The 21,567-nt window shown below is 38.0% G+C and overlaps 1 protein-coding gene across 1 annotated transcript in view; it reads right to left on the bottom strand.

The window, feature by feature from the left end:
* PECAM1 (platelet/endothelial cell adhesion molecule 1) overlaps window positions 1-20,103 on the bottom strand; it is a 30,441-nt gene extending 10,338 nt beyond the window's left edge. The window contains exons 1-14 of the mRNA XM_009867849.1: window positions 20,070-20,103; window positions 19,913-19,939; window positions 17,794-18,087; window positions 16,554-16,853; window positions 16,202-16,471; window positions 15,553-15,813; window positions 14,283-14,564; window positions 11,947-12,228; window positions 11,428-11,535; window positions 10,556-10,583; window positions 10,031-10,101; window positions 9,341-9,397; window positions 7,067-7,135; window positions 1,955-2,011 (exon numbers count right to left, since the gene is read on the bottom strand). Coding sequence (XP_009866151.1) covers window positions 1,955-2,011; window positions 7,067-7,135; window positions 9,341-9,397; window positions 10,031-10,101; window positions 10,556-10,583; window positions 11,428-11,535; window positions 11,947-12,228; window positions 14,283-14,564; window positions 15,553-15,813; window positions 16,202-16,471; window positions 16,554-16,853; window positions 17,794-18,087; window positions 19,913-19,939; window positions 20,070-20,103 — 2,140 coding nt within the window. The remainder of the gene's footprint in view (window positions 1-1,954; window positions 2,012-7,066; window positions 7,136-9,340; window positions 9,398-10,030; window positions 10,102-10,555; window positions 10,584-11,427; window positions 11,536-11,946; window positions 12,229-14,282; window positions 14,565-15,552; window positions 15,814-16,201; window positions 16,472-16,553; window positions 16,854-17,793; window positions 18,088-19,912; window positions 19,940-20,069) is intronic.
* Between the last annotated feature and the right edge of the window lie 1,464 nt (window positions 20,104-21,567).

The following is a 21,567-nucleotide window of genomic DNA, read 5'->3' as shown; positions in this document are numbered from 1 at the left end:
ACCACCTTCTGCACTCACTAGTAATGTTCAACATCTTTCACAGTTGGCCTTTCATATACTTTTAATACATAAAGTTCTTTGAAAGATAGATCTGTTTCTTAGGGATCCTCCACTGTGTCTATACTTTGCCACCTTTCAATCACACAGCCTATCAAAAATCAAAGTAAATGTTACATTTAAATAGACTGTAATGTAGCTATCCAAAGCAACTGCACAGCTCTGTGATGCACTGCCTATCTAATTGAAACACTTTTCCTGTCTATCAGTCAGGAAAAACAGACGTGATTAAAACAATAAACTGTTACTATGTTTCCAAGAATAACTGAAACTGTAGAACGTTATGCATAAAAGAGCAGGTGGACTGCAAGATTAAGGGCTGTTTACATATCATCTGGATAATTCAGCTCAGTCTTTCAATCATATCTCATTTTATTGCAGTTCCCACTTTATGGCAAGTACAGTCTTGTAAGTGCTTTGAATTATAGCTCTGCTGTACCACCCTTGAGATTACATCACAACTCACAGAACATCCTTCTAGTATATAACACTTCCCGTTATGTCAAAAATAGGAATGGCGAAAGGTGTAATAATCGGCTTCACACCTCGGCAGAAAGCAAACGAAGGGTTATACAACCGGCTTCCGCATCTTGTTACAGGTGCCAGCCACACTCACCAGAAAACATTTCAGAACACTAATGGCCTTCAGGCTCAGCCCTAAAATGAGGTGGTTTTCTCTCATGATACTGCCAGGTGATCCTACGCTGAAGTGCCTGGCCCTGCTCTTTAGCGTAAAGGATATTCTGCTTTTCACTGTGAGAAATGGGCACAAATTCTAGGCTCAGCATCAAGCCAAGAGTCAGGATTCTAAAATTCTGTTCCCAGTGTTGTCACTCGCTAACACATTGCCTTAAACAAATGACCTAATCTCTCTGTTTATTCAGCTGTAAAATGGAGATAAAAATTGCCTTGTAAGTCCTCACAAGGGAAAATTAAGTAATGTTTTCTAAAGTACTTGGAGATCCTCAGCCAAAAGACTCCCTAGAAACAGAATACTGTGTCAGAGCAGGTGGGAAATCTCTTATAAAATAGAAGAATAGCAAATTAAAATGCAATGATCAAAATTTAAAAATGGCACACTGCAAACCTGGCTGGTAATGTGGATGGGGACAAAATCTGAACAATTTAGAGTCCTAATATTTACACATCTTGACTCCCTAACACAAAAAGAGGAAAGGAAATCCCTTCTGATTTAGTCTTTGACAAACTATGAAGAAACACTTTTAACCTACTGTCTCTGAGCTCATTACTGCCAGAACATTTATAGACAGTAATTGCCAGTAAATTGCTACTGCCCACATAAAGAAGTTGGTGTTACAGGAGGTGGAAGGGTAGAGTGGCTGGTACATGTGATCCGAAACAATTTCTGATGGTACTTAAAACAACCAACCCACCCTACTGAAGTGATCATATCGCTTTAAAGGTTTTTAAGAGTTTTTTGTTGGAGGCTTTATACATATTTGCTGGGGTTATATCCAAAACCAGTGTAATATTCTAAAACATAAGGCAAACATGCTCAACTCTGAGGAAAAGTGGTGTTCATGAGTAGTATGAGATAACACAGCATCCCTAAATCCCTAAGAGAGCATGTTCAGCTCCAGAATCAGCTCCAGATGTATGGCCAAACTACTTGGCAGATACACTGCAAACAGGCTGATGAAGTAGATGGTACAAATATTAATCTCACCACATTAAATATCCTTGGTTTATGGGAAACCATGAAGGTGTTACACAAGCTGTCAACACCTGTGATTTCATAGCTGCCCTTTACTATGTTCCTATGTGACACGGATCTTTTTCATGGCACTTATCTTCTAAACTATTCAGTCACAAATTTATCCCTCACCTCTATACAAATGCTTCCTTTATGTGTTTAATTTTTCACTAGCTTACTTACCATTAATAGCTTTTCTGATTTCACTATAAACTGTTTCAGTCCCCTTCTGTACAGGAGCTGGAAAAATGTATTGGCACAGAATCAATTTCTTATCTTTTTTTGATTGCCTTATGAAAAGCTCCTTAAACAAACAGAACACACTGTTTTACTTTCGGAGGAAGTACTTACATAAGCAGCAATGAGCCTGTGGGGTCTCCACAAAGAAGCAACCACACCCCCTCCCCCAAACCTAGACTATAAGGTTCTGAGAGGGAGACATCTCTCCCTCCATATAAAAATGATGATGGAAATGGGCTTCTCTTTCTAAATTTGAATTTAACATTCTATTAAACTTCTCAGATTGATACTGCTTTAATTTTATAATGACATCTACTTCTAGAGAAGAGTTTCACTGGATCAGTTTGAAGATTTGTCCTAAGGATTTAGGAATCTTAGAACTGAGGTCTGGTATTTGGAAGACTAACTACACCCCTTTTCAGCAACTAGCCTTATTAAATCTTATGGGCACATAAAAAAAATCTAATTTGCTGTTCTTTGCAAATATTCTTCTGAAACATTTCACCGATTTCACACTGTGTAGCTCATAGTTTGGTGCTATCTGGGACAGGTCTCAGCTGCTCAGTGTGGTGAACTCTTCCACTGAGATCAGGTGGACATAGCAGGAGTGACAACTAAGAAAGCTTGTGGAAAGATGGAAAGTAAAGAGAAAAAACAAGCAGAGAAGATTTGTGCCTCCAAGGACACAGCTGGGATACAAATGCAATGTTAGTCTTTGACATATACTTTCAGATCCTTAGGTTTACACATAAGCCCTTATAAACCTCTGCTCTGGTATGAGATGGAAAGCAAAAAGCCCTCTGTTTTTTGCTGTCTGACATCTGTGAAAACTTATCCACAGAGGTTTGATACCAAACTACGGATGCTACACTGGTAAGGAAAAGGCAAGGAAAAGGCCCTGAAAATAGCAAGAACTCAGCTTCTCTGGGTTCCGTGTGAATACAGTTCTGGGTGGGAAGAGATTAGAGCAATTTCCTTGATTTCTCGCATGGTTATAGATTAAGAACCCTTTGGCAACCACAGTAAAGCAAAGTGCTTCAAAACTCTGTGCATTTAAAACCACTTTCTTCCTTTGGTATAAAGGCCTATGCAGACAGGGTCTAGGAGCTTGCTTTTCAAGGATTTCAAAGCATTTTAAAATCATGCATTTCAGTTAAATCAAATCTCTTAGAAAACCTCAGAATTCTGTCAATATCACCTCCAATTTCTGCGAATCTTCAATAAGCTGGGAAGTTACATTTTTCTAGTAAAAAAAAAAAGTAAAAAAAAAAAATTGTTCCCTCTCTACAAGAAACTGGACAGAAAATTCACATTTCTGGATAGAGTCCTGTACCTTAGTTAATAAAACACATTTAAAGAATTCAGTAATATTGATCTGCAGCCAGACTCTTAATCGGGATTATTACTGTTCTGCATTGTTCTGAAGAACATAAGTGTCTCTGGAACCACATTCTGATTTTCCAAAGCTAATTTTAAAAAAAAATTTAAAAAAATCTGTTAAGGATCCTGTAAACGTTAGGAGCTAACACATCAGAATTGAGTTGCAAAACTGCTACTAATTTCAATGACGGTAGGAATTAGACTTTACCGAGTGCCTATTCATGCTTTCAAACCTGCACTTTTGGCATGACCTTTCTTTGCAAAACAATCTGAGGACCTTGAAGGACATTTCATGTGCTTATGAACTATTGCTTAAATGATCAATTTCCAGGGAAGTATGAATTCTCACAGTTTTAATGAGAGGTAGTTCATTTACTTTTGAACACTTTTTTCAGTATATTGCAGTCCTAAATCTACTCCTGTTGACTCTGTGGAAAGACTTGGTGGGTGGCATTTCCTTAGCTAGCTCTTTTTTTTCAGATCTGTTTCATTGCATTGTGATATAATGCTACTCTGCCTGTTACTTTCTTTGTTAATCTTCCAAAAATCATCTCAGCACTGAAGAAATGTGCTAGGAGAAATTACTTGGATGATTTGACATTTTGTTCCCACTAACTTTATAATGTTGCCACCCTGCAGATAACCAACCAGCTACAACAGTAAAAGAGGGAGCATGTTCTTACTCAGCCATGATAAGCAGTTTCTCCCTTTTCACTTCATTTCCTGATCTTATTTTAGCACTGGCCTTTGGCTTTACTTAGATTAACAAAAAAGGATCTAAATCACTTTACCATCTTTTTGCATAACTAAGCTTTAGAAAAGACAACCACTGTATTTTTGTCAAGCATATCATCTCTGTCAGTATTTGATTTAATCATTCTCTAGAATCACAACCTCTTTAAATATCAAATTAACATTCCACTATGACTAGCCCAAATAAAAGCTGGACTGTGAAGCCGCAGCTTTACCTCATATTTGTCTAGCTCCTTCACCTCTACTTCGAAAAGTAGGTATGAAGTTATTTCCATGTGGAAGGTTTAAAGTAAAGTAGCAAAAGTTTGCTTCTAGCAAGCTTACCACTGTCAGTCACACTGTAATGAATCCTAGTTTTTGCTCCTCCAAATGGAAGCACAGTATACATAAAATTCTTGAAGCACTAGCCTATTAGTCATTAAGCTGTTTTAAGAAGTGTTTTAGAAATTACCAGTTAGTGCAGACATGACTGGGAAAAACAAAAGAAAAGTTGGAACCATCGTCTGGAAATATAAGTAGTTCTTTAGCATCAAAGACAAGATGTACATCTTTCTGCAACTATGAAAACTTGTTTTGAGGTGTCATTCAATTCCTCTCGATTCCCAAAAGTGACACAAGGGCTACTGTTATGGCTTAGATACTGCAGTAGTCTTTCACAATAACAAAATCTCCTGCTCCTGAGATGAATATTAGCATTGGCATTGTCAACAGCAGCAGGATGAACCAACGGTTGGGAAGAGAAATTAATTGGAAGTTTGTCCTAAGAGATTAGAGAAATCTGGAGTTTCTCAAAAGGCAAAAGGAATCAGGGTCTATGTGCTGCCTGAGGGATGAAATATAAATGCCCGAAATAAAAGGTAAGTGTGATAGATTTTGTCTTCATTCAGAAAACAGGTGGAATCAAAAGAGGCACAACAGGGATTTGGAGCTAGGTGATAATCTGAAAGGTGTGTTCCCTAAGAAGGACTGGTCCTAACCCACAGGCAGACATGAAAGAATATTAGGATTTGAAACAAAACTTGTACAATAACATCAGCATGGCAGAAGTATTGGTGGCAGTCCTGTGGCTGAATTATTTTTGTGGGTGTACATGATTATTACAAGGGTATATAAAGAAACCTGGCTTTGCTTCTCTTTTCCCAAGAACAAATCTCAACCTGTTCTCATTGTGATAGGCAGTGCAGAGCTGAAAGAACTAATCTTGCAACTTGGCTGCACACAACTCCTTCTATTTAAGCAGCATCCTCAAGACACTCTGTCAGATTAACACATTACATACTTGCAGTGCAGTTGCCATTTATGTAACCAAAGCACGCATTTGCCAAGCATTCACTTACGTCCTCGGTGCAATGAAACAAAGAGATTAGGCAGCTAGCTACCATATCTCGATATACCCGAAGCACTGTTTAGTCTTATAGAACCAGTTAACATCCTGTATGTCATACGTAGGTCTGTAACATGAGAGCATTCAGCTAAAATAATCTGATTTCATTTACACACCATCTTTCAAATATTGCTTTGCAGTTTGCAGTTTAGTGGGATTCAGTCTACATAGCATGGATATTGTCTTACTACTCAGTCTCATCTACTGGAATAGTATTACATATCAGGAATGGGATGAAAAGGCTATTTTTAGAGATGCTGATCTTGCATTTAATGGGGCTTTACATTTAAATAATCACACACTATCATATCTTTACCATTTAATAGGGCTTTAAAATTAAATAACCATGCACTAGCATATCTTCACCACGCTCAGAAACAGTTTGAACAATTAAGTATTAGCATTATTCTGAAAAAGACTACAACTACTATGGTATGTCAGAGCAGAATTTAGCAGAGGTGGATAAATAGCGTGCTTAGAACACAGGGAAAACTTTGTGATGAACGATACCAGCAAACAAGAGCAGAGAAAGGAGGACTGGCTGTTGCAGGAAAGCTTTGCTGCCAGGCTTGAAGGGTGAGCCTTCTTACCCAAACATCTTGCCCTAACTACACTATTGTGTCTTTGGGCTCTGAAGTGAGTGGTCCTTCGTGTGAGGAAAAAGCAAATTTATCCATTTCTTCCTCAGTCTGCTTCTCATTCAGCTAAAGCAAAGAGGCTAGACCATAGCATAAGCGTCTCTCACCAGTTTTGTTCACTCTTAGCCACTTGAACCTTGTGCATTTCTGAAACACGCAACAGCTTTCAACACAGGTGCACAATGATCTCACGGTTCTCCAGGTGACACAGAATGATTTAAATGTGCACTTGGGTGCTGAGAATAAATTTCAGTGGGCGTTTCTCCTTCAAGGTTGCAGAGACATGTACCTTAGCCTCATGCTATGAGGTCTGGTTACTGCTACCACAGAACTACAGGTAGGAAGCCAAAGTTATCTGGGCATCAATATTCTATTTAATGTGCCACAGGTTCTAGAATGGTCTCCAGGCCTCTCCCAGCTGCGAGAATAAATCTAAGCTGGTCTGTCCTCCTTCTCTATCATAAGTGAACTGCAGCTTTGACCCTTCAACCAGTTCTTTTATAAAGGAGGAAATTCCCCTGCTTTCTGTTCTCTCCATTAGCCTAACCTACTGTGGCTAACCTCAAACATCTCGGTGAATTTGGACTGTCTGACACAAAGATTGACAGCAGGTTGCCTGCTGCCCAGAGCCACAGCTCCAGCTGGGAGCTCTGCTCTGCACAGACCTCATGTGGATGGGAAGGGTGAGTGCACGAGGGGATCCCGAGGGAAGAAGGGCTACAATGATCAACCGCATGGCTGCCACAGCATCAGCTAGATCAAGCAGCACTACTGGCATGAAACTGTCATGCACACAAAAACCCACATTCACAGGTGCCAACATCAGCCCAGTGCCAGGGAGTAGCAAAAAGCCCTGAGTTGCTCCCAAAACATAACCATTGAGGCCAGTAAGTTATTTACCTCTGTGAAGATCAAGCGTCGATACTTCAACTTCAGTGTACTCCACCTCAGCACTCTCAAGGTCAGGTCCTGCCCCAAAAATATCAAGAAGACGTTTCTCTGTAGGACTGCATGCTGCATTTGAGTTGTGGGCCTGATCCTGCTGCCACTGAAATTAATGGACAAGTCCTCACTGACTTCAATCCACGCAGGACCAGGCCCTACTTATGGCAAATGTGAGTCACTGAGTTGTAAGGCCAACACGCTCCTAAGGGTCATCCCAATTTGAAAGGCAGTAGGGCCAACTCAAGCCAGATTTCCAAAACTGTGGGATGTGTAAATTATGTCTAAAACACGTACGTTTGATTTAACTATTCAAAAGGGGCACGATACAAATGGAGCAGGGAATTATCTGAGATTGTCCCATATTCCTGCTTCAGCTCCTCTCTCTTCTATTTCTCTGCCTGCCATTACTTTTTTCTCCTTTTCTATGGCTGCTATGGTGGGACACTTCCCATTCTCCACTTTCTTCACATCTAAAGCCTTCTGTGGCCTCCCACATCACCTCTCATACACTTGACTCACTAAAACTACTGGCTGACTGGTACTGGCTACCTGGACACAACAGACATAAGAAACAGTGCTAGCTTTCTACTCTGACTTTTCCTTAGGGTGGAAACGGTTTGCTACAAGACTTGTACAAAAGTTTAAAGGAACCACAACAGTCATCCAGACTGGAATCCTGCAGAACTGTTTGTGGGGTTTTTTAGAACAGAAATTAGAGAAAGATCTAATGATTAGAATACCAAAGTTTTGGAGCAGCCTTCCAACAGCATTTTTGAGAGAAGGCGGGGAAAAAAGAGGCTGAAAAAAACAGTGTTTAAGGTAGCATATTAGTTAATAACAAAGTTTGAATTACATGTGTCCTACAATAGCCGTGACTCTGAGTGATCAATACAGCCTTATGTTCCAGTGCTTCTGCTGTCCTTGTTTTGCATGAGAATGTCTTCTGAGTTCTAATTTGACTTATTCAGGTCACAATGGAATAACTTCCACGCACTGACTATAAGCTCTTCCCTTTCACTTTCTGAAGTAAAAGCTATTGCCACACAAATGTAGACTAGATACTGCTATTTTTAGAGGTATATGAATAATAGACTTGTTTTTCACATCTGGTAGAAAGATCTGCAATAGCCTAGTTGGTTTTTATGAAGCTGTCCAATCCACAGTAGGTAAGGGTTGAAACCATTTATTTCTGGCACACATGCAAATCATTAGACCAGAGCCCGTTTCATCTGAACCAGGTAGGATACAATGGAAGAAAACAACAGTAATGGAGCTAGAGTTTCCAAAGGTTGTTTCCAAGTTTTCCTGTGACATGAACTTAGTGCAGCACCTTTCTCTTGGTTTTGTGGTACTATGCTGCCCTGCACACGCAGAATTGCATCTAAAAGTTACCAATTAAAAATTCCTGCCACCTATGTTGCATACAGGCTTATGCAGGAATCTAGTTCCATGCTCTGGATTAAATTACCCTAACTTTCATCTTTAGTTACCCTAGATGCCTTTCAAGATGTCTTTCAACTCATCATCCAAAAGACAACCTAGTCAAAATGTTCTAGAAGGTATCAGAAATTGCATCTAACCCGTGAGAATATTTTCACAACAATATAAACCAAAAATATATGCACCAAAATACACTTTCAGATGGCAATAACGACATATTTAAGTACTATTCTTTGATTAAATATCTTAAAACCACCAGTCTTGAAGAATACATATGCTAGATGATGCAGTATTTAATGACACACTTTAATGAATATATATATATATATATATTCCCCTTGATGTTTCAAGGTATTTGGAAGGTTATTTGATTCAGATTTCACAGGAAATTGTATTTAGGTTTAATGCTTAAATATTTCAAGATCTGCAGAAATTAAAAATGGACAGAGTAGTAAAAGAAGCAGAAGTCTGCAGAAAAGATATTTAAAAAAAAATCTGAATTTTTGATCTATAGAACTTTAAATTTTGAGCCTAAGTTGTAGTTTTAAACCATCATTTATTAGATGGCTTGGAATACAACCATTACATTTCATATTGCAATTGATAAATGGGCATTGCAATTTGCACATAAGGAAAAAGAATTAAGTTCAGCAAAGGAAAAAGTCTTCCCCCCTATCAAAGAGAAAATGGAAAGGACTGGATCTATCAAATTCCGATTACCATCACTAAAATCATGCCAACTTCCTATCGCAAAATAATTTCAAAATCTACTGTGCAGTACGAAATTACCTTTACTCTCATCTGTTGATTTCATGTGATTTTCACTATCTTCAATGTAACCTGATCCTAAAATATTAAGGCAAAAGTTGAGCTGACAAAATATTTATTACAGTTAATTAAATAAATGAGCAATACAGCTGCAACTTCTGTTTGCATTGTGTTTACTTACATACGAGAAATTCTACTTCTAGATTCACACCTAAGACATTCATATAACACAGGTGAGAATAATGCAGCTTTTCAAATGATCAGCTAAAAATCACACACGAGGTAACTTTCTTTATATCAGGTGCTTTAAACAACATATCTGTCTGTCTGTAAAGTGCATTGAGATCCTGGAACGAAACGTGCTCAGTCATTACAAGTTCACATGGCTGTACCCGGGTCACATCACAGGACTGTGTGCCACAACACAAATTTTCCCTCCGAAATAATTTTCTTGCAGCTGTGTCAAAACTATCAGAAACAGGAAGTAATTTTCTTTTACCAGATTTCTCCATCTGTAATATTGCTAACCGATTGCCTGATAGAAGTGTCTGAGCACACTTATAAACCAATCTTTGTATAAGACTTCCTCATAAAAAACTGTACAAAGACAAAACCATAGAAGATACTTGGAAGAATATCCATTTAAGTCCTAAACTAAAGAAATATTTACTTAATGAGTTGGTTTAATAGTCTTACAGCACAACATCCTACCTGAATAGTAGTCTCCATCACTGTGCGGACCTGTCAGTTTTTCACTTGTCAAGCTTGTGGCTAAGGCAGAACTGAAAAGCAAACAAACAAAAGTTGATGAAATTATCCAAAACCAGTCAATAAAACCAACATGATGAAATGCAAAGATCAGTCATTGTTTATGCTACCATACATTCTGAATTATTGAAGCTAATGAAAATTTTGCCTTGGTCTTTAAGAGAAGCACAAATGAAAGTTAAGGTAAAAAAAGGTTCCCTCTTGCATTACTCTTCTTTAATATTTCTGTATTTTAAATTCCATATTCAAATGCAGGCCTGAAACTTTAATTTCTCTTAGTTGGCTTTTTTTTTTTTTCTATTTTTAAAGTATTTCCTCATCCTGTTGTTGTGTTAGCAGGTGGTACATGAAGCACAACCATCTATTGTCTGCAGGTGTGTGCCATAATAAACTATATTTGTCTGGTGGAAGGCCTGCAGCCCTTTAAACAGAAATACTTCACCCTTACCATAACGCAAGCCATCTTACCCAGACATCTCCATGGACGGTCTTTTAGCTTAACAAAGAAAAATAAAAGCATCTATTAGTAATTGCCCTAATAAAAGAATTTAAAAGTAAAAATCAAAACAATAATATAGTGATTATCTACCCAGCTCATAATAATAATTTCTCCTGCCTATCATAAACCAGTTAAACTGTGTCTTACATCCTGTTTATTACCCATGTCCCTTAAAATGTCTCTTTCACAAAGAACCCAAGATCCCAAGCCCCAGACGTTAACCTGGCCAATTTAAGCAGTCTGGGACATTCAGATACTCTAAATTTTACCAAATATTTTGCAATGTACTGCATATCACAGGATAAACCAGATGTATTTCTTTTCTAAAAGAGTAAGATCTGAAAGAATACCTTAACGATAAAGGACAAATCCTTAAATGAATTACATGGGGAGAAGAAAAACAACCCCACAACCTAATAATCTTTGTTTCATGAGGACTAGAGAAGCCCCTCAATTACACCCGAGCTGGAACCCCAAAACTAAATTGTCATAGCTCTGTAAGGGATCAAAAAGCTCCCCAGGCCCTGTCTGTCTCTACATTGCACAGGACTGAATTCCAGACGTAGGACCGCATCAGAACAGTGCAATCCTGGCCTATCTCCTGTTACATTTGCTTCACTAGTGCCAGTAGTTAGATACTCCCATTCTGCCCAATATACTTGGAAAACAGCACACTTGCAGCTTAAATTGGGCCATCCAGCATTTTTAAGTAGATTTTTAGTTTTTTTAAATTACTCATCTCCTGAAACCTCCCTCCTCGCAGTTCTTCTCTCTCAAAACAAATGCGAGTTTAGATGTAACACATTTGCCACCAGAGAAATGGAAGGGAACTATTCATTACCCTTTTTCTTCTTAAACAAAAACCACCATAAAGCGAAAGCTACTGCTCCTGCAATAGGTATTAGGACAAATGCAGCAATGACTCCTTTCTGCCAAGTCGCCAAGATGACTGGAAATAAGAAAGACACATTTAAGAGAGCATGTACAGTGACAGGTCATCATTACCAACTTTTGCGGTCTCTGACCACTGATTTTACTACAAATTGGCCTTCTTACACACTGGGGAAGTACTTTAAGGAGACTTGCATGCCAAGTGCACTAGCCAGCCTCTCCTTTGCGACAACACAGTACAACTACAGGTTGCTTCTAACTTGCATCTGGCTCCTTTGGCTTTTGAGCATCCCTTAAACTTTTCTGTGTAAGTTAGACAATCTCTATTTATAAATAGATCTCGCTGTTTAGCTTCTAACAATGGTGCAACAAAAATAAATAAGGGAGTTATACTTAGTAACATCCCAGATAACATGACCTCATTTGTCACGATGACATAGTTTGCAGCTTATCACAAAAGTTAGCTCACCACTGATGGTTATTGGACGGCTTTTCACATCCACATTAGCTCGATTGGAAGCCATGCAGTAATACGTCCCCGTGTCCTGCCTCTTCATTGCTTCTTTGCGCCACATGAGTCTGTCTGCATTTTCACTTTTTTCAAATAGAAGAACTTCATGATCAGTTTTTCTAAAAAATCTGAAGTGGATTGGCCAAGATCCTTCTTTCACAGAGCAGAGAAAAGCAGTCTCACTGCCATCTTCCACTTCTCCATACGGAATACTGCCCAAGCTGGCATTCTTGATTGGTACTACAGAGGAAGGTAAAAGAAAACAAATATTAGCACCACTAGAAATAACTTTGTTGATAAAATATTGTATTTAGAAATACTTGCTTTAATGCTTAGTTAAACAAAGACTGAATGCACAGCATTAATCTTTTGGAACAGCCTCTGCCAGATATCATCTCTAGTAAATATTTTATACACCCAGAAAGAGAGAGGGCACTATAAAGAAACAAAGCAGACACAGAAGGAAACTATATCCATTCCACAGAAGTCAGCCAGCCTCTTTCCTTAAACTCCTTGGATGCTCTTCAGGCCCCAACCTACAAATTAATACACACCGTAGTTTGACAGTGCAAATAATGATAACTCAATTTACGTAGCTATGCTTTCACCACCCATTCCCTTACTTACAGTCCCAAAGGCCTCTATTTTTTTTCCAATAGCTGTATGCAGTTGCTATCTGGTCAAATGACAACGACATAGGTGCCAACAATATGCACAGGATGCATAGCTTAGCTTTACTAAAAGGTCAACACCAACAATTAGTTGGTTCCTTCTGTAGATTAAGAATATTTTCAGGAATATTAAGAATATTGTCAGGAGCAGCAGCCACAATCGATGCTTTATTTCCAGTTAGGTAGGAGACTGTTATATTTCTGCTTACCTCATTTGCTATTACAGATGACAGTAAGTCATATCTTTACAGAAAGATAGTATTTGTCAGCATGAAGCCTGCAACTGTTAGGGAACGTCATCTAGTGCAGAAGGCTTCAGTATGTCTCCTCAAACAGCTACTCTGTTGTCCACAATTATTTATCTTAGATTTTGAAACTAAATTCAAGGTACAATCCGTATCTTGGGTACAGGTTATCCAAGAAACTTCCTTAAGGCTTAGAGCAAAACCTGCTGTTAACAAGTAAGTTCTTGTACAGGGAAGTGCTTGTGATGGGACTGGAACGTATCTAAATCAGCGACAGAATTTTCTGAGCCAAAGCTTTCAAGCACTAGGATCTAAACCAGGAACTGCCACATGAAACCTCACTACCATCTGCTCTGAGCACACCAAACAAATCTACAGAAACATGGTATCTCACCTTAACAATCCTACCAAGGCAAGATGCTCCCTTGCACGCCTAATGAGAGGAAATATCACACACACAGTTTTTAAAGATTTAACCATCCTGATACTGGTCTTACGTGGCCTACTACAGAATTACTATTCGCTTCAGTTTCTTTTCGTATCTGCCAATGGCACACTTGCAAATCACAGTTTTTCACTTGCATTCCCCTTCTTGAAGTACTGCTAAGATTCCCAGCCTATATCAGACATCATGCTTTCTTCTTCCAATTTATCTTCTTTTTAAACTTCAGCTACCAACTTCCCTCATGGGCAGAGGAATTTTCCCTTCTACTTCACACATATTTGTAGATCAGATACTTTTCTCGTATACAGTAACTCTTAGCTGCTAATAAGCATAACAGAACTTTCAGAGTGACATAGCAACTGCAGCTTCTGGTGTTGAACATATACTCAGTGCCTTTGAAAACTGCAACTAGTAACAGAGGTATTTAGAGGGATTACTGAAAGTGCAGATTTGGATCTTACCAGGAATCTAGCTAGCGCTATTTTAGTGAGTAAAATTACAGACTAACTCCAATACAGAATCATAGAATGCTTCAGAACTTCTATGCATAGAATTTATTTATATTCTGTGCATAGAATCATAAAATCATATCATTGTGTACACATTTAATCCTATGAAAATGAAACCTGAGGAAAATGGATCTGGTCCTGAAAGTCTTTATCGTTAGTTTTACTAAAATAGCTTCTGTAAGATTTCAAGTCATATCCGGTTTTAACATTGAAATAATATCATTCCAGTTAACTTGATTCAGGTTATTATCAGGATTTTTACTGTAATGACAAATAGCCTCTGATACAGATCTCCAATTAGTTTTAATTTAAGTGACTACAATTTGTAAACATTTCATATATATTTTGCCTAGTCCATCATTTGCTGCTACAGTTTTAAAAAATCAAAATATGACATTAGACAAGAAGAATAAAACAGGCTTACCTATTACTGTGATGTTTAGAATATTGCTAGTTTTCATACCACTGGTGTGATTATTTCTAGCTCCACATTTGTATTCTTTTTTGTCATTTTGCGTAATATTTTTATCCAGGAATGTAGCATATGTGTCATTAGTTACTATTTTCTGAACTTTATTTCCTTTGTAGAACGTGAATGTTATTGGCGGTGTTCCCATCACTGCACGACAGATTAACTGTAGAGGCTTCCCTAACACCACCTCCGGTAAACCGCTGACAACGGAAAGAATTGGCTTAGAGACTGGAGCTAAAGGAGGAATAAAACAAAAAAAAATTTGCAAATTACATTGCGTAAGGCTGAACAAGATAATACTATTTTATAGAAAACATAAGCATACTATATTTAGCTAGTTTGCACACATAGCCTATATTGGGAAGCTCTTCCTCTTTGACAAAATTGAAGCAGAACAAAACAGAAACATAGATAACAGAACATATATGACTTAGAACAAAACAGCATATAAGGAGAATGTAAAGGAAAACAAACAAACAAAAAGGATTAGTGGCACAGCTATGGATCATCCAAACTCTAGACCTAGCTCTGACCCAAGGAGAAAGTCTGTAGAGCAAAAATATATGCAAGTGCCATTGCCCATATTACCTGCGCTGGATCCTGCAGCACCTAATCAGGGACCTCTGTTTCTGCAGCACAGGGAGACACAGCCCAGTTAAACCCCCTTTCGAGACCTGAGAACCGACTGTACTTGTTCCATGAGAGGGAAGGAAACTAGGCTGCTTATCATTAGCATGCTGGTGAGGGGGTTGTATTGATAGCAAAAAACTTGGCTTTCTGGAGTAGAGCTATCCAGATGACCTCTGGCTCTCACGGCTTTCTGCCTGGAAGGCCAGGGGGAGGGATTCAAGGCAGTGACAGAGTTTCAGATCAAACTGGTGAGTGAAAGGTTTGCACAACGTTCCCAGCTCCTGCAAATGGCAACGAATGACAGTTTATTTGGCACCTAGCCGACGCAAGGGAACAGAAGGAAGACATGCCAACTCCCTTCTCCTAGGGCTGGCCCTGGAAAAGCCTGACCTGATTAGACCACGATAGGCCAAATCCTCTACAGCTAAAGCTGACAAGCACCTCTCACAGAAATCGATATTGCAAGAATAGACACTCTGCTAGTTCATGGACTAGAGATTGATTCTGTAAACAGATATGCTCATTTATAAGCTTATGGGTTTGATTTTTTCCCTGCTCACCATGGGGTTCTAAGCCTCTGTTATCAACTCACCGTAAACATTTATCACTACAGGTTTGCTCTCCTTCACTATTCCTTTTACTTCAGCTTTACAGGTATAGGATCCTGTATCATTCACATTAACTCTCATAGTTACGTTTCTAGACTTTTTCAACCAGATGTCTCTGTTTGACTTTTTCCGTAATATAGTGAAGTTAGCTCCCTGAAAACCATTAATGCTGCAACTCAAAGTTAATTCTTTATTTTCATCCAGCTCACTCATAGACGCAGCCAATATTGGTTTGGGGAATAACTCTGCAAGAAAAACAGAGAATTAATTCATTTAAAATGAGTGTAAAAGAATATGACTACTATCTCAAAGTAAACAGAATGAAGGAAATACTGAAAGTTTACAATCAGGGAAAAACACAATCATGTTATTTTAATACAATAAAATTTTTAGAGGAAAACAAACTCAGCAATCACTTGAAACCACTTCTCATATGTGTTATTTGAAATTATTATTTTATTTGGAAGGTGTTGGCAGGCAAAAATAAGAAACAAAAATCTAAATCTAAATAGCCTTTAACTAAGGGAAAAATTACACTTGGATCTGGAGGTTACACTTGGATCCTGAGCTCTACCAAATTTAAATTTAAATATTAATACAATTAGTGAAATCTAAGGTGAACAGAGACACTACCTGATACAACAACACGCAGTTTGGTGGTTTTAGATGCTCTCCCTTGCTCCACCTTACACAGGTATTCACCACTGTCCTCTAGAGTAGCCACTGCATAGTATTTCAAATGTTTCTTGTCTCGTACACTCTTCAGTATTGTTTTGTTTTTCTGGAGTATGATTTCTATGCCACGCATTTCGGCTACCATAGTGGAGCATTCAAACTGCATTCTGTCTCCTTCTGTAAAATTATTTGAGGGCCCAGCCTTCAGGGTAGGCTTTACAAATGGTTCTGCAAAAGAATAAATAAAACCTTACGACCCAACTTTTTAATTTTAGCAAGCAAAGAAATGTAAAAAGAAAAGCAGACTTACCCTTAACTGTAACAAGTGTTGTGTTGCTGTGTTCTGAGCTTTCAAATTCAAGTTTTACACTTCTCCTACCAAAGCAATCAAATTGTAAAATATTATCTCCCTCTTCAACAGAAAATTCCGCTACAGAAAAATTTTGGTATGCTTCAAATACAGGTTTTTCTTTAGGTGTTGAATTGATCTTTATCTTTCGGAAAAAGAAATATAAAGGAGGTTCTTCTTCTGGCAGCTCACAACGTAATTTCACAACTTCACCCTCTAAAACTTCTTTTTTCTCAGCAGTCAGGATTGGCTTGTTCATTCCTTATAACAGAAAATAAGATAGGAAATAGAACATTGCAAAATCCTGAAATAAACGCTATCTCTCATGACTATGGTATTGATGTATGCTAATGAACAAATGCAAATGATTTGCAAGAATTGAGCTTTTGAAGACAGTTCCTTTGATCTCTGGGCGCATGCCAAGGCACATTCAGACGAATAAAATGTCCCTCAAGAGTGTAGTACAATCCTGATGCAATGTGTGAAGTATGAAACCTGCTGTTTTGAAGGTAAGATTGCTTCCTCCTCAGTGTTTCCTACTGACACTCAGAAATGAGCAAGCAAAGAAACTAAATGCCATCCCAACTTCTGTACCTAGAGGTGCAGTCCTCTGATGAAACACTACAGGCCCTGCACACCCTGCAAATATTTAATGTTGAATTCTAAGTTGCTTTTTCAAGGGGGAAAAATGTCACTTGCAATCAAGAACACATGCCTAGAGAGAGTATAGATGGGGGTGGCCCCTGTTCTCATAAGAGATAAAAGAATAAGACTGATAGAACATTGTCTACAAAAGGAATCCAGTTGACATTAGCTTTGCTAATGATTGCCAGAAGGTCAGAACACATTATTTCCAGCTTTTCCAGTAACCTACCCACCCCACCATGTTTATGATCTATAGGCACAAATTTTCACAAATAAAACTTTCTCTAGCCTAGGGAACAGAGGTTCAGGACAGGGGAGATGGTGGCGCAGGAGGCACAGACTACATTCCTGACTGTCACTGATCTACCACGTATTCTTGGCATTGTGATTTCATTCCTGTGCCTTAGCATGAGGATTTAGTATTAAACTCTCGTGAAGTCCTGTGATGCCTACAGATAAAAAACACTTTGCAGGCTATACTATTTAGCACCTTCCCCTGGAAGGTCCTTCTCATTTTTGTATCTTAGAAAACTGCCATGTTTGAAGGAACACTCACCTGTTATCCAAACATGTAAGGAGTTGCTAGATTTTGTCTTTCCGCCTGCTTCCACAGTACATTCATACTCTCCTGTATCTGAAGATCTAGTCACAGGTATTTCATATCGTGCATCTTCACTGTCTGATACAGTCCTGAACACAAGCTTGCCATTCTTAAAAAATGTAAAATTATGCTTTAGCTGGAAATTGCTGCTTTTGCTAATATCAGCATGGCAGATAACTGAGATAGGAGTTCCCTTCCTTACTTTGACAGACGGCTGAACCTTGATTTCAACTGTGTTGAAGGTAAAAACTTCATGGGGGAAAAAAAAAAAGACGTTATATTTATTTTCAATAAGTCCAATGTAATACTGTTATCTCAAGCTGCTACATTTTAATCACAAAAATTAACTCATTGTACCCTAACAGTGTTACAATTTTTGTGGTCAGGTCTCACAAATGCTGAAAATGGCAGCAGCTTTACCTGCACAGATAAAGCAGAGGCCACTGCTGATTGTTACAGCACACACTGTCCTTCTGCTCAGTCTTTGCCTTGGGGGACTAAGAGAATCATTGATTTGACCATACTCATGGCCAAAGCTTCTAAATTCCCTAGAAGTCACAGAGGACACTGGAATAGGTTTGCATCTCCTTCTTGGGTTTCCTTATTTTTCATGGTTTGTTGTCTTCAGCTCTAATTGGCGGGAGAACTGGGAGGTGAATATAATTTTGTATTTATAGTTGTCTGATTAAACTGAAAAATTATAGTAAAATTTAACGTTTTGCTTAGAGTTGTATAAAAACCCAAGCCAATTCATCCCCAATTAACAGAAATCCCTGGAGTTACCTCAGTATTTTTTATCCGAAAGCAAGTTTAGGGTTATGTCATTCAGCAAATTCCACTTTAAACATGTAACTCACAAGCTTGGGATAATCTTAAATCTCTAGTTTACGATAACTGGAGCGTAACAAGAAATTTGGGTTCAAGTTCTGCACGCAAACATGTACATGCCTAACTTTAAGTTGTTGGCATTCTAGCAAGCATACTCTCAAGAGTCGTTCACACTCATAGTCTGATTAATTCAAATACACAATCATATGCAGAAACAGTGCTTCCAATTAATTTAGACATGTTAGTCCCTGAAAAAAGTATACTGAATACAATACTCCTATTTTTAAATAATTAACAAGCACTTTGCAAAATAAAGTTTGTAATAGCATTAATCTATACAGAGAGAGCTGTGATTATAGTCACAATGACAATTAATTTGCAGCTTAATTTTTTAAATATTTTTTTTATGCTAGTACAATTAATGTTTTTATTCACACCGCTAGATGAAGAAGTATAGAGAAAGATTTATGAGTTCATTCCCTCTTCCTTCCTTTAGAACTTGCAGCTTTTGGGCATGGCCATTTTGTCCAGGATTTCTGTTAGAAATTTGCTACAGGAATAGGAAATTTTTCCTTTACCTAAAGAAGTCCCTTTTTCCCAGCTACTTATAAATTGTCCTTATTAAAGAGAGTTTGGGGCATATAACCACTGCAAAAATTGTGAATGTTTTTCATGTGAAGAGACTACATGAAAACAAGAAGCAAACATTTCTCCCTGGTGACAGAAAAAAGGAAGCACGCAGAGTGTACATGCTGGAAGTCAGCAAGATGCTAACGTAAAAAGTAAATGTATTCCTTTCAGCACCCAAGTTCTGTACTCCGCTCAGACATGATCTTCCCTTGTGCAAGAGAAAGAGAGAGTGCCATTAACTTCTATTCTGCAATTTTATCCTACCTCCTTGCTTATGGGCATGAAAGAGTTTTTTAAAGACAAAAATAAAATGCTAGTAATTAAATTTCCTCTCCCGTCTCTTCTCTCGTATGCCTCAGTAAAGTAAATTGCTCTAGGAAAGATTTCACCAAAACATTTATTAGTGCATGAGCAGCACATCTCTCATTTAAACACTATGCCAAGAAACGGCATGAAATAATGACTTTTTATTTTTTTATATGGTCAAATTTCATACTGAGCTATAGTACAGTAAATCCAGATAAACTATATTATAGATACACAATGGCTGAAGAATTAGTTAAAGCACTTATTTTAAATTCGTATGTGAAAAAAACCCACAACTATCATTACCTACCTCTCTCCTGAGTGTAAATTTCTGAACCTGGAAAAAAAATAAAAAAAAATGTTATTTTCAAAGCTTACAGATTGAGAGACAGTAATGGAAAACAGTAAAAAGCCCCAACAGACCAGAAACATATGCAGTCACCCAGATATTTAGTTATCAAACTTACACTGCAAGAAAATCACCAGAACAGCAAGATACATCTCGTTCCTGAAGAATAGACACTTAATTCCAAAATAAAACAATATTCATCATCAGAAGTGATGCCTCTCGGTACCAAAATCAGGTTATGCTTTTCGGGGTTTTTTTCTGTGTTGTTTTGTGGAAATAGAAGAAATGTTGTCATTAAAATGTGCGTTTTCCCAGCTCTGCAACAGAAACTGGCTAGATCAAGTAATCGTTCCCATTACTGGAAAATGGAAATGGCAAACAATGAGAATCTATCGGCTGCTCACAGGCAGATTACTGTTCAGGAAGTGACTGGACTTTTCCTGAGGGCACCACCAAATGCATTTGCTTTGTTTAATTTCTTAAGGTGTATTAAAAAAACAAGAAGTTCCAATGACATTTATCCTGACGTTCCTGTATATACGTGTCTTTTTAAGTCACAATTAACCATTTATGAACACAAATTACCTTCACTATTTGACCTCAGCAGATCCTTGAGAAAATATTTCCTTTCATCCTGACATGGAGAACACTTTCAGAGAATATATGTACATAATTACTCATTTTTCTCCTTTACCTTCATTTCTAGGTCTCTCATCTTTGCTGTGGCAAAGAATAGTTTTACTGTAGGGTGCACAATAAATTCAAATTATCCCAGAAACCATACCTACTATCGTGTTAGACTGGAATATTGGCAGGCAGACCTCTCATACTACCATCAAGTATCAAAATCATGGACCTGCACAAGATTTTATTCTATGTAGTTAGGAGAGTGCAGAACATACACAATCAAAAAACTTAAACCTCGCGTGAAAACAACTGTTTGGGATTTAAATTCTCAGCAGAAATCTGAAGCAGCACTGGCACAACAAGGCGGCTGATTCAAGTAACCAATTACATTTTTCCAGAAAAATTTTACTCCGTAACTTTCAGGAATTCAATGCTCAGTAACTTTCAGTTGTTCAAGATACTCCCTTCTGGGTTTATCAGTCCACTTTTAAGTCAGACTTAAGTCATTCCACTTGAGCCCTAACGCTGACTCGGTCTATAGGCTTGATAAAGGGAGCTGAAATCACGCCTTTCAAAAAGCGTTTCTCAGATTGTGTCCCAGAACTCCTCAAACAGTGATTTAGCTATTCTTGGAAATTGAGTGCTCAACTTCTAATCCCTTTGTTTCTTTCCTTTATAGACAGAATCAATGCTTTCTTTTACTTCCAGCGACATTTTCCAGCCTTGTTTAAACACTACTAAATACATTCACAGAAGCCTATAAATGAGACATATACTTCTCATGAGCTTCACTTTTTATATGAAACTTTTTTTTCTCCTGAGGTAAACGAAAATTGCATTTTTTCCCAAAACCCGATAGTTTAAAGCTGTAAGTATGCTCTAATACTTGTATTACACACACAGTTATTTTGCAAAAGGAAACAGGAGGGAAACACTCATCTGTTTAACAAGGTATTGGCAATATGAACACGCATCTGTCTAGCTGTTTT

This window comes from Apaloderma vittatum, unplaced genomic scaffold (assembly GCF_000703405.1).
Source record: "Apaloderma vittatum isolate BGI_N311 unplaced genomic scaffold, ASM70340v1 scaffold9314, whole genome shotgun sequence".
Lineage (NCBI taxonomy): Eukaryota > Metazoa > Chordata > Aves > Trogoniformes > Trogonidae > Apaloderma > Apaloderma vittatum.
Note: the sequence above shows the minus strand (reverse complement) of the source record. Positions and strands in the feature narration are given on the sequence as shown.